This window comes from Oryza brachyantha, chromosome 10 (assembly GCF_000231095.2).
Source record: "Oryza brachyantha chromosome 10, ObraRS2, whole genome shotgun sequence".
Lineage (NCBI taxonomy): Eukaryota > Viridiplantae > Streptophyta > Magnoliopsida > Poales > Poaceae > Oryza > Oryza brachyantha.
Window position 1 is genome coordinate 14,037,187 of NC_023172.2, and position 13,512 is coordinate 14,050,698.

Consider the following 13,512-nt stretch of genomic DNA (forward strand, 5'->3'; position numbering starts at 1 on the left):
CTAAACATTGAGCAAAATTTGGGTTCCATGATTCCATCGGTTGCCCATTAATTTTGTGACCCTGTGCCATGATCTACAGCTGCTTTAGAACAAAAGTGCAAGACTGTAGGTTTATTATTTACAAAAATCTTTGTTTATCAAAAAATAGCCCATATTAGAGATAGCAATAGAGGAATACAGTTATAACTAACTTTAAATCACACAGGCTAGTCTTAAGGTCATCTTTACGTCAATCTGTGACGCACTGCACTTTTAACGAAGTGTAAGACTGTGCATATAAAGAAGAGCATGTAAAAAATAATACTAACCCATAGTCCCACACTTTTAATTTCGGTATCTAAAAGTTTAGAGCAACCATAATGAAATGGGAGACACTAGCCATGATTTTATATCATATAATTATCATATACGTGATAAAGAAATTAGTCATAGATCTCTGTCATTTACGACTACTTATAAGCTAAAGTTTAAATTTTAGAACTTAATTTTATGGTTTTTTCACTATGGTTTGTTTTACACATTTCGCTTTTGAGTCGCTATTAACACGTATATAAAAGTTTTACATGCAAATTATTTTTCGTTTATAAAAACATGTTTTCGCTTATTTCTTCAAAAAGCGAAACGATGGGAGCCCACGCTTACCATGCAAACACTACAATCTCATATGAATTTGATGAATATCTCTTATCACATCTTAGGTGTTGCATAAAAATCATATCTCATATCTCATGCAAGATATAATACTTACTTATCACACTATCTTTTATTATATATAACAACTTGTTTAATTCTACAGATATCATAAGAGTTGCATTATGAATGACCTTACGGGGCGTCACAATAATCTACTCAACTTGGATAGGTTGGACGAGTAATAAACTTTGACCTTAACCTCGACGACAGAACGTCAAAGGTCTCAGCGAAACGCGTCGAGATTATGAGACCAAGGCCTTGTTTAGTTTCCAAAATTTTTTTTAAAAATATCACATCAAATTTTTAAACATCTAAATAAAGCATTAAACATAGATGAATGAAAAATTAATTACACAGTTATGGAAGAAATATCGAGACGAATCTTTTGAGCCTAATTAGTCTATGATTAACCATAAATGCTACAGTAACCAACATGTGCTAATGACAGATTAATTAAGCTTAAAAGATTCGTCTCGCGGTTTTCAGGCTAGCCGTGAAATTTGTTTTTTATTCGTATCCGAAAATCCCTTCTACCATTCGGTCAAACATTTGATGTGATATTTCTCCTAAATTTTTTTTTGTCAATCTAAACACCACCGAGGTAAAAACTACATTAACTGGTAGTTAGTACGAAAATTCACAATATTTGCTGCCTTTGACTAGACCCCTGCGAAGTCCAACCACCCAGAGCCTGGTGGGGCCGCCTGGCCACGTGCGTGGTCTTGCGGGCCGGACGAAATTAGATGGGCCTCCGCGTGAGCTACCACATGTTTTTTAGTTGGGCCGGAAGAAAGCAGTCCAAAATACGAGGAGCCCAACCTGGAGCCGTGGGCCTTTTATGATAACGCGAGGGCCCAACACGCGCGTCGCATATGACACCGCGGCGGCGGCAGCCAACCAAATCCGCCACCGCGATGCCTCTCCTCCTCGCCCGCGCGTCTCCACCGGCGCTCCGCCACCACCACCACCGCGGCCTGTCCCCGCCGCGCCCCACCACCAGGCCCCGCCGCCTCCGCCTCCGCCTCCGCGGCTCCGGCTCCGACCCCCCGCAGCAGCAGCAGCAGGTCAACCTCTCCGTCCTCCGCTTCACCCTCGGTAACAACCGCCTCCCCCTTCTTCCTCCGCCTCGCGCCCGCCGGGGCGGCGAGCTTGTTTGGTCGAGCGGTTTTAGTCTCCTGACGTTGCTAGCGGAGGTAGCGCAGGGATTCCCGGGCTGGACGAGTCGTACCTCCCGCGGTGGATAGGCCTCGGTTTCGGCGCCCTCGTGCTCCTCAACCACGTCCTCTCCCCGTCGCCCACCCCCGCGCAGCTCGTCGGTACCGTCGTTCCCCGCCTCTTAGCTGTGCAGCTATGAATCTATGATCGTCGGGGCTGATGGGCTATGTGAAATCGCAGAGGTCGGAGGTCCTCGGGCTGTGCCTGGCGGCGTTCTCAGCGACGCTGCCGTACCTCGGGAGGTTCCTAGAGGTGGGAAGGAGATGATGCCCTGATGGTGTTTGATGGAATGGTACACTGGGGGTGGGGTTTGATGTTGAAAGGAGGAAAACAATGTGTGATGGGGGGTTTTGGTTGATGTAGGGTGCGGGTGCTGCTGAACGTGTGCCCTTGCCTGAGGGGAGCAGGCAGGTGTTTGCCATGTCTGATAGCCTGTCAGCAGCACAGAAGGAGGACATGGCGTGGGCTTCCTACGTTCTGTTACGGAACACAAACACAACATCGGTGGTATGGTTTTTTATATTTGTCAGTCATACATATTTGAGTTACTCTTGATGTAATGAGCTGACCGATATGTGATTAGTTAGGTGCTCCTCTTCCAACTCTCGAAACTAGGTAGCAGAAGTGTTTGTTTGTGGTGCTGATGCTCCAGTAACTTGCTGCTGTACAGTTGCATTTAGTTCCCATATGAACTAATAGAGAGCAACTTTTCCTGTGTTTTTTGTGACAAGTTCAAGACCAAGTTGTTCCGGCTTGCTAGAATGACGCTTACAGGAAAACATGTGTACCTAGCTCACTATAGAATATGTACAATGTACATACTCGAGGATTGTGTTGCAGTGACATGAGTACCCAGCTTACTATAAGAATATATCCATACTCGAGGAGTGTGTTGCAGTGTGGTACATGGTTGAGCTGTATTCTTCTATGAGTGTACGGATTGTCTACAGCACATTATTCTGCATTTGTGTATCTATACTCCTCATCAAAGAAAGTAGTGATCCTCCATCTCCACACTGCATTTCTTAGGGATTGCTCTACAAATTTCTTTCATATACACACTAGACCTTCCACACATTGTTTTCTTCTTGTTTGGTCATGTACTCACGTTGCAACAGGAAAGGTCTCAGATGACCGGATTATCGGCATGTAATATGTATTGTATGAGTTAATTTTACAGTTTGACTTTGTAGATACTGTTGGTCCTTAAAAAGGTGAAGGGTATGTTTGATGCATAACCAATTAACCACATTATAGTTTTGACCAATGTCAGGGCATGTACAACACATTTTTTTTGTAGCAATTGCACAGGTATTTATCTAGTGGTAGTTAAAATAACCGAGCAATTATGTTGATAGCTAAGTTTGCGTGCTATGGAATAGTGGACGATATTTTTTTACGTATGAGAATTTCTAGTTCTCATGTCAAATCTGGTTGGAGCAGTTATAACTTTTTAAGTGACCATATTTCTCACTTTGGTTTTTCTTCTTGCTAGCTCATAGCAATTGGCAGTCAGTTGTGCATACGAGGATATTGGGATCCACCTGAAAAGATTTCCAAATATGCCATGATTGAGTGGTTCAAAAGTCAGATGCAGGAAGCTGGAATTATTGATTTGAGGGAGGCTTTGTACATCCCCATCTTTTCTGGTAAGTTCCAGGTCTCTTATGCCCAGCAGAATGCCAGTGCATATTTTCTCTGTTTATAAAAAAGGCTTTGTTCTTCTCCATCCCCCCTTTCTGGTACCAATGAGTCTCTACCTTTCAGCAACTGTTTGCTTGTAACATATGGCAAAGATTTGTATATGTGAATTGATAGATGAAGGTACGAAGCATCACTATTTATGCTGAAATTCAGTATGGTTATCTGCTAGCTTTCGTAGTGTTTGAGGTGACATGTCTGGTTATGTGGACATGCAAACTTTTCTATTGTGCCAAATAACTTCCATGAAGTTAACTTCACGTTAAGTTTACCAATAAAGAACCATGTACTGACGTCGTGTCGGTTTATTACAAATTATGATTAGTTTTCTAGATGATTGTTTATGCCTCTTATAGCATTGCTTTTCTCCTTATTTCACACCATTCAGTTAAAACGTGTCTTCTACTGAACCAACAATGCTGCTTTGAACAGACACTCGGCTTGGGAAGATTCTTCCACAAGGGATTCTTTCTGTGCTGGCACAGCCAGTTCTGAACAACCCTGATCCAACTACCGGTGAAATAAAAGCCGAAGGTTTCATCCTGTTGGCCTCCAATGCAAATTATGCATACAGTGAGAAAGATAGGATTTGGATTAGAACAGTTGCAAATAAATTTCAATGTGCATAGTTCAGAAATACCGAAGGTATTCCTATACCTTGAAACTGACTATTTTTTCTTTTTCAGCTATACGAACTTCACATTTTGCAACTGTTTATTTTATTAAACAAGGGCAGTAGCCACCTGTCCAGCAGTAGGTCTATGCAATAAACTATTGACAAAATGTTTACTTTAGAACTTGTAAATTGTGTCTGACATGCAAATTATATGGGAAATGCTGGTTCTGAGCAGTACAGTAAAACAGATTCAACAAACATTGGTGTGTAAAATAGAATCAACATTGGCAAGTATCCAAGAGGATCTTTTTTATTCTTCCATACCTTGCGAACATCTTGTTAAGCTCTACATGGTGTTGCTAGTAACTTAAAATCCACCTTGTGGACATCCTGTCATTGGTTACAACTGTTGCGAACTTGCGATCGGTAGTGCTAAGGAAAGTTGTGTGACATCGTTTGCAAGGGACAAAATTGTTGAACTGTTGAATGCATCTGTCCTGTTATAGATGCAAGGAAGCTTATTAATCAATGTGAATGACTAGAGTACCACTAGGATAAAGATTTTTCCAGTGAAGATGGGTGGACGTGTCATTAGTTGGTTGAGGTGTCAGAAGCTAACCCCCTCTATTGGCATGTGCAAGTAGGGCATCCTAATCTTTATGGAAAGCAATGTCTACTCCCAACGCTTTAAATGTCTTACGCAAATCTAATTGGCCAATACTGTAAATGGTTTGAAGGAAAAGGCAGTGATGACAGGTGTGTCTTTGTTTCTTTTTTTTGCCTTCTCACTCTCTGCTGAGTCCTGACTGCTTTGTTACTCTGTGACAACATTTTAGTGACTCAAATAAAGCTAGTTCAATCTCTTATGTTGCACTACTGTGCGTAAAGATTACCTTTGACCTTCTCCTTGAATTATGCCATAGGTGATTCCTTTTCTCTGATGTCTGTTGCGTTGTTGCGTGGTTTGGAGGGGTATTCCATCAGTTTCATTGTATCAATTCCTATATTCACACATTCTCATTGGATTATTTTGTAAGCTGATGACAACAGATGTTTATAATCGGTCAGTTGAAGGATCTCTCAAGTTGATGATGACATTTCCTCTTGCAATTACAGCTGAAAGGACATCATGAACAATTTGAGGACAATCTCCAATAGATGGAGAAAGCACGCACAGATGGTGTTTTGCTTGTGCACAGATCTATAGGTTGATAGTGTAGCACAATATTTTCATGGGCCTTTTCAACGCCATTTAAATGTCGAGCAGCACACTAACCATTATTTTGCCAGCTGAAGCTTGGTTTGAGTTAAGAGCAGGCCACAGCCATTCTCACTGCATTATTGCCCCGTGACCTGGGCTGTACTGTTTTCTTGTGGATCCACTTTGTGCATTCAAATCCTTTGCCCTGGAGTCTCAACCGCACATGGATCTCAACAATCTTCTGTTTTGTGTAGAAGCCTGCTGTGTTCGTGAGGCTCACATTGAATTATTGATTTCTTCTACCGCCAAAATACGTACACCAGTGTGCAGTGCCTGTTTAAATGCACGCAGCCGGATGTGGTTGATGCAGTCTGTATTCAGTACTCTGGAGTACCCAGTTTGCCGTGTGGCTAATGTCTCGCTGGAGATTGGTTAGATGATCCTCTGCTCTCCTTTGTGTGAACTGCCAGCAAGTGACCTGCTATGCCTATGAAGAAGAAGAGAGGGTGATGAAGATGCACGTCCTGTTTGCATCTCCATGCCCCCATGCGTCTGTACAGTTCTGCTTCAATGCTGCCCACAGATGATGGATGAGGTAGTTGGAAATGTCCTATTAACACGCTGATAATGATGTGGTTAGTGAGGCCTTGGTTGGTTCACCAGGCTCAACTGTCAAATGCAGGTGATCTCAACGGTAACTGATGGTGGTAGCTAGCTCGAAGCTGCAAATGCAACCTGGGGATTGCAACGAAAAGAATGGGCGATGGACCAGAGACAAAGACAGTGACATTCGCGTGCAACGTACTCCTGCTACCTCGTTCATCACTTCTCCCTCCAAAGACGAACTGACGGACCATTACCCTTTGGAAATCAGCTGGAGTAAAACCAGAAGGTTCAGAATTTTACTTGGGCAAATGTTTGTTTGGAGAGAAATATCACGGAGACTTCGTACACGAAAACAAAATTCGCCTTGTAAGGGACGGCACTACTACAGTCGACGACAAACCCGTCGTGGCACCATCTCCGATCGGCCATTTCTGAATTCAAAAAACACACGCACACATCCATGCGGAGCACTCCCTATAGAACTCCGAGTAAAACAGTTGATAGTAGTATCATCAGTCACAACTCAGCCGGAATAACAGCAAGCCTGAATTCAAAAAAAAAAAATCCTCCACACTGTCTCTGTCTCTCTCTCTCACCCTCTGACTGCAGCGGATGTCAGCCAAAAGACGTAAAAAAGTGCCACCAGCACTGCTGTCACGCAGACGCGGCCCAAACCCAATTCAAAAAAATGGACGCCTCAAACGGTCGGATGGCACCAGCAGCCGCCAAGGCAGCGAATCCCCACCACCCGCTCCCCGGATCCGACGGCTCCGATCCGTCCCCGGAATTCAAAACCTCGTTCGGAACGGCGGAGCAGGACACGGAACGACGCCACGCCATCCCGTTCCTCGGCTCGCCCTCGCCTCCTCGGGAATAAATTCAGCGACCATCCCCAACGACTCGCTCGGAGCAGAGACCCGTCGCGACGCCAGAGAGACCTGTCGGGGAGGAGGAGGAGGAGGGTGAGTGGCGGTAATGATTCACCAATCCTTCTCTCTATGATGGCCGGCGCTTGATGGTGCTTGCCCCCGTCTTGTTGATCGCAGCGGCAGCGGGAGGTGTGGTTCTGGTTCTGGTTCTTGGTGGCGTTGCTGGTCGACTCGGCGCGCTGGCAATCGGCGTCGCTTCGAGGAGGGGGAGGGTGGCGGTCGCCGGAGGTGGTGGTGGAGGCGACGGGGAGGAGCGGATCGGAGGTAACTGGCCGCGCCTTGACTTCCTCTTTTTTTTTCTTGCCTGCTTAGTTTATTTTCGCCGTCTTTGCGGCTGCGTTTTCCTTTCTCTCGTCGTGGCGTGGCCTTTTCGCGCTCGTGCTCGGTTGGCACGTTTCCAAGCTAAGCATCGGCTTTTGCTCGCCTCCGCCTCCTCCGGCTGCAGCGCTCCCTTTCTCCGCCGTGTTCACTTTACTCGCACTAGATTTGATCCGCATCAGATCATCTTCTTAACCTTTTCGAAAATGTTGATCGAGAGATCGTTTCACGTCATCAAGCGAGCACTGTTTTTCAAAATCGCATCTAGGTGGCCATGCCATCTCTAGTTTAGTTCTCTAGGGTCGTCGTCCGAACTCCGTGAGAGCACGACGAGACGACGACGCGGAAGAAACTCCACCGCGTCGTCTCCTCCAGCTCCGGCGACGAGGCCGACGCGCGAGGCTGCCCGTGTCCGATCCAAAACCCATGGCTTGGAATGGTAAAAACGTGAATTTTACCTCTCCTCACCCACCCGCGCGGCCGCTCCCCCCAACAGCGTCGTTACTGCGTGCGGTCCAGTGGGCTTAGCGGCCGTGCCAATGACAGGTGGGCCCGGCCCAACAGTGCCGGCTTTGGATGCCGTTCCGTGGCGAGAGGCAAGAGCGGCGGGGCCCGCGAGCGTGTGACGCTGACAAGGTGGCCCCACAGACCAGTCTAGTGCACGCCATGCCAGCTGCCGCGAGCCCCCACGCATCCACGAAGCTTTTAATTCCTGCGAAAAGGGGTTGGTTGACACGAAAAAGCGTCGTGTAAATCAGGTCGCGTGCGCGGTGACTGCCACTGACTTGTGGGCCCTACCATCCTTCTTAACCCAAGTGTTAACCCCATGGTTAGTGACTTGGTATTATTACTGGTAATCTCGAGTCAGTCAAGGTGGATTCTTTTCATAATTTTTGCTGTTCTTCTATGTGCATGCGTGGTAGGTTGGGGTTCTGTGATATATATATAGTCATGTAAAGCATTCTTGTGAAGTTGTGTATGGCTGCAGCTTTTTGGACAACAACTCGGTTCGTCTACGATACGTCCTCCTCCTCCCACACAATTATTTCGGCATGATTCTTTCGGGTTAAGAAAGCGTGAGATCTTTGGATTATAATACAAGAATGGATGAAGAAAGTAGTGTGAAAATTACCAGAGATTAAATCTGGCTGCTCCTTTTGCAAAGCAGCTTGTCTTGAGCACTCACTCGTCTTTCGCTTTAAATCACGGCCTTTTCAGATCAAAGCAAACAGGAGTTTTTGTTTGAGTTTTTTTTTCCTATGGGCCAGTCTGTTTAGATGAGAACTAACATGCAGAATCGAATGCTATAGCTCACAATAGTACATTATTATTTAGTATTCACCTACCTTGCCACCCTTCTCCAGTAAGTCAAAACGCGAATTTGATGAGCCCAGCATTGAAAATTTGTCAGAAAATTCCGGGAATTTTGATAGCAGGACTTTGCACCAACTCGTCGTTTTTATTGTCGTCACTAGCATTTACAGCTCCGGGTTTCACATTCCGATCCACCAAAAGAAAAACGAGAGAATGAAGATGTGGTCGTGTACTGTACCTTTCAGTGGGGCGAATGGTTAGCGGTAGCTTTCCAAGATTAGATTTTTGATTCGTTTTAAATGGCAGAGGATTCCTTGCCCCTGTCTGCTTCTAGCTTCTTCTCGGGTTGTTTTGCTTTTCCCAGATTTGTCTGCTTCGTTCTTTGCTGGACTGAGTGTCTGAGTGAGCACTCATCTACTATTCCGACACTGCAGATCACGAGGTGGGGTGTTTCAGCTGCGACCAAGGAATGAGCTTGCAGAGCTGCCCGGCCGCGGCCGCGGCCGGTGAACCGCCGGCCGGGACGGCGGAGGAGCTGCTGGAGCGGGCGCGCGGGCTGGTGCCGGCCGCGCTGGAGGCGGCGCGCGCGGCCACCGGCTTCGGCGGCCGGTGGAAGGCCATCGCGGCGAGGCTGGAGAGGGTGCCGCCGTGCCTGTCCGACCTGTCTAGCCACCCCTGCTTCTCCAAGAACTCGCTTTGCCGGGAGCTGCTGCAGTCGGTGGCCGCCACGCTCGCCGAGGCCGCCGAGCTCGGCGCGCGCTGCCGCGAGCCGCCGAGGGCCGGGAAGCTGCAGATGCAGAGTGACCTTGACGCGCTCGCCGGCAAGCTGGACCTTAACCTCCGGGATTGCGCGCTTCTTATCAAGACCGGTGTGCTGTCCGACGCGACCGTACCGGCCGCGCCAGCGGCTGAGGCGGCGGCGGCCGCGCAGACGGATGTGCGCGAGCTGCTTGCGAGGCTTCAGATCGGGCACGCGGAGGCGAAGCACCGGGCGGTGGATGGTCTACTGGATGCGCTACGCGAGGACGAGAAGAGCGTGCTGTCGGCGCTCGGCCGTGGTAACGTGGCCGCGCTGGTGCAGCTGCTGACGGCGACGGCGCCCAAGATCAGGGAGAAGGCGGCTACCGTCCTCTGCTTGCTGGCCGAGTCCGGCAGCTGCGAGGTCTTGCTAGTGTCAGAAGGGGCGCTGCCGCCGCTCATCCGGCTGGTCGAGTCCGGCAGCCTTGTCGGCCGGGAGAAGGCCGTGATCACCCTGCAGCGGCTGTCCATGTCGCCCGACATCGCCCGCGCGATTGTCGGCCACAGCGGCGTCCGTCCGCTGACCGACATTTGCCAAACCGGGGACTCCATCTCGCAGTCCGCGGCGGCCGGCACGCTCAAGAACCTCTCCGCGGTGCCCGAGGTCCGGCAAGCGCTGGCGGAGGAAGGGGTCGTGCGCGTCATGATCAACCTGCTCGACTGCGGCGCCGTGCTCGGTTCCAAGGAGTACGCCGCGGAGTGCCTGCAGAACCTCACGTCGAGCAACGACAACCTCCGGCGCTCCGTCGTGTCGGAGGGCGGCCTCCGCAGCCTGCTCGCCTACCTCGACGGCCCGCTGCCGCAGGAACCCGCCGTGGGCGCGCTCCGCAACCTCGTGGGCGCCGTCTCGCCGGACAGCCTGGTGTCGCTGGGCGTGCTCCCGCGGCTCGTCCACGTGCTCCGCGAGGGCTCCGTCGGCGCGCAGCAGGCGGCGGCGGCGGCCATCTACAGGATCTCGAGCTCGTCGGACATGAAGCGCCAGGTCGGCGAGCACGGCTGCATGCCGCTGCTGGTGCGGCTGCTGGAGGCGAAGTCGTACGGCGCGCGCGAGGTGGCGGCGCAGGCGGTGGCGAGCCTGATGAGCTGCCCTCCCAACGCGAGGGACGTCAAGAAGGACGAGAAGAGCGTGCCCAACCTGGTGCAGCTGCTGGAGCCGAGCCCCCAGAACACGGCCAAGAAGTACGCCATCTCCTGCCTCCTGTCCCTCTCGGCGAACAAGCGCTGCAAGAAGCTGATGATCTCGCACGGCGCCATCGGCTACCTCAAGAAGCTCTCCGAGATGGACGTCACCGGCGCCAAGAGGCTGCTCGAGAAGCTGGAGCGCGGCAAGCTGCGCAACCTCTTCAGTAGGAAGTAAAACTGAAGAAGCTGCAAAAACTACCAGTAGCAGTAAGCTAGCCAAGCCTTCTTTTTGCCGCAAACCTGTATAAAAATCCCGTGCTGTTTCATAGCCTCTATGAAGTGGAAGTGAAGGTGAACTGCTGTGCAGTGCAAGAGAGTATCTGATCTGAACATAAACGACTTTGTAATATCGTCGCCGTCTAATTTCGCTGTGTAGTGCTTATATGTCCCTCTAGTCTGAAAACTCTGAATCATTGCAGTTTCCAATGTCAGTGCCAATAATCATTTGCAGTGTTCAGACACAATGATTTGCGGTTTTCGCAGCTGCTGTTACTACTACTGTACATGATGATCACATTGTCACTTTATCAGCGTTGATGGCACAGAAACGCTATCCCTAATGCTCCTGGAGAAGAATGATTGGAACGTAATCACTGTCCATGGCGGCAGCACTATTATCTTCTTGTAGAAGCAGATTCGTGAGTTGATTTGACGCCCTTGCGGTGATCAGAGTACTGGTGAATGGTGATGTTTTTTTTTTTTGCAGGTGAACGGGCGTAATCCGCGAGTGTTTATCAGCTGGTGAGGTGATCGGTCCCCTTCTATCAGCAACAGATGACGGGCTATCAACAACACATGCGTTCTTGATCCGGGAAAAGCGTTTGCTTGGCCCAGCGAGATACTACTGGTGAGTGGTGGGTGGTGAGTGACGAGTTAACGCTTCGTCGATTCCGAATCATTGTCTCCTGTGCCACGGCACGGCAGTAAAACCCAACAAGGTAACATTTTTGATACTCTACTTTTTAAAAACTCCTAGATGATTTAGGTGAACTAGCAGTAGATTTCAAGAATTGCAAAAGAAAAATACAAGATACTATGCATTGCAAGAGTTAAAGAAAGTGATCATGACCATTCTCGTTCATAGGTAAATGTGCGTGTAAAATTTATAAGACCATTTATCTAAACTACTCTATCTATTTTATAATATAAAACATTTTATCTATATCTAAATTTATTTATTGATAAATGTATACTCTATGTATATATATCCAGATTTATTAATATACACATGAATTTAAACAATGTAAGAAAACTTTACGTTATGAAACAAACAGAGGTAGGCTTCATTTGGCAGGTTGCTTATTAAGCGGCGTGGAAAACGTACTAATAAATTAGTATATGATTAATGAATTATTAACTATAAAAAATAGAAAAATAAATTAATTTAAAATTTTAAAGCAACTTTACAGTATAAATTTTTCATTAAAAAATACATCGTTCAACCTCTCGAGACGTGCGCAAAGCGAAAAACGAGAGAACGAGGCCGAACTAACGGGGCCGTAATATTAACTAAATACCATGGGCCAGAAAACCGCTTCGAAATCCCGTGGGCCAACATGTGCGGGACTGTTCAGCCCATGGCTAGCTATCTATCTAACCCATCGAAAGGAAGAGCCCTCTCCAATTCCAGCATGCGTACAAAGCCCCGAGGCCGTGTTCCTCCCGCGACGGCGGCCGGCGGCGATCGAAGTTTCACCGGATTTCCGTCCTGGTCCACCAGTAAATTAAGGTTCTTTTCCTGTTACTCACACAGTTGTTTGCAGTTGATCAGCGTGGTGAACAAAGTTGAGACGATGGGGAGCCGGTGTAATTTACCCCTCGACCCAATTGATTTTTAATTGGGTGGTGTTATTTTCTTATATTTTTTTTATATTTTCTAGATTATCTAATTTTTAAATAATGCAAAGTTTACGATTTGATTTAGAAATGTCAAATGATGAACTTTTATGTATGATTTTCTTGCATAAATTATACTGTTTAGAAGCTCGAGAAACATGATAACGAAAATCTAAATCACACAATTAGAAAAGAGCATGGCCTTAGTTTTCTTGGCAGTGCGCAAATGATTCGAGCATTTGCATGATCAGAGCACACCAGGGAGTAGATGAGTGAAGTGCTGTTGGCCTATTACAGTATCACTAGCCGTTTGCACAGTACTCCATCAATAATATTTTGTCCTTGCATTTTCTTTAGAAAAAAAAATTATGTTCTTGTTCTTGGGTCCAGATAGGCCCATGCATTGCACATGGATGTGCAACTTGTGGCATAGTGTTGTATATCTTTTTGCCGGGTCGGCCTGAAGAAACGGCCGACCAATGAACTTGGGATTAAAAGGAGTGGGGTATTATTGTATATTTGGATGTGCACTTTACACATGGATAATCTATGGCAGCATCTAATGATTCTAATCTCACTCCCTGTTCTGATCATGCAAAACAAGTAGCTACTACGACATGTAAAACGAGTTGGACATAGAGCGTTGAAGTAATTCTATGATAGTCGAAATTAGGTAGCGGCTCGAACATTGAGCGGTCATTTAATCAATTTTAATATAGCAGTGTCAGTGCAGGCGTACAGAATCTGTTATCCTCAGTATCTGAAGTCCTCTTTTAGTTTCTTTTATAAAAAGAATATATTTAAAACGAAAAATAATTTATGAATAAAAATTATATAGTGTTTTTAGCGGTCTACAAGTAAAAGCTGAAAATAAGTTGTGATGAAAAAAAATCCTAAAATCAATTTCAAATCTAAGATTAAAATTTTAAATTTTGGCTTATAAGATTAAATAGAAGTGAAAAAATAAGGCCAGAAGTTTTCCCACCGACGAGATTTGATGCAAATGATCTGTATAAAACATCGTTAACTTCGGTTTCATGACACCAAAATTGTTTTTTTTTCTTTGCACGAGAACATCTGCCTTTGAGCTGTACAATTGCTCA

The 13,512-nt window shown here is 47.0% G+C and overlaps 2 protein-coding genes and 1 long non-coding RNA gene across 3 annotated transcripts; all 3 read left to right on the forward strand.

The window, feature by feature from the left end:
- The first annotated feature begins 1,607 nt into the window (after positions 1-1,607).
- LOC102719805 (protein COFACTOR ASSEMBLY OF COMPLEX C SUBUNIT B CCB2, chloroplastic) lies at positions 1,608-4,403 on the forward strand. The gene is made up of 6 exons (XM_006662462.3): positions 1,608-1,788; positions 1,896-2,005; positions 2,089-2,160; positions 2,272-2,415; positions 3,404-3,557; positions 4,042-4,403. Exons 1-6 carry the CDS (start codon positions 1,608-1,610, stop codon positions 4,236-4,238), a joined length of 858 nt encoding a protein of 285 aa, XP_006662525.2. The 3' UTR covers positions 4,239-4,403.
- Positions 4,404-4,881: 478 nt separating this feature from the next.
- Positions 4,882-6,592, forward strand: LOC121055472. Its single transcript, XR_005812565.1, has 3 exons — positions 4,882-5,257; positions 5,342-6,021; positions 6,109-6,592. It is a non-coding gene; the product is annotated as an uncharacterized LOC121055472 (long non-coding RNA).
- A 440-nt stretch (positions 6,593-7,032) lies between these two features.
- Positions 7,033-11,030, forward strand: LOC121055598. The gene is made up of 2 exons (XM_040528459.1): positions 7,033-7,225; positions 9,028-11,030. Exons 1-2 carry the CDS (start codon positions 7,048-7,050, stop codon positions 10,746-10,748), a joined length of 1,899 nt encoding a protein of 632 aa, XP_040384393.1. The 5' UTR covers positions 7,033-7,047; the 3' UTR covers positions 10,749-11,030.
- The last annotated feature ends 2,482 nt before the right edge of the window (positions 11,031-13,512 follow it).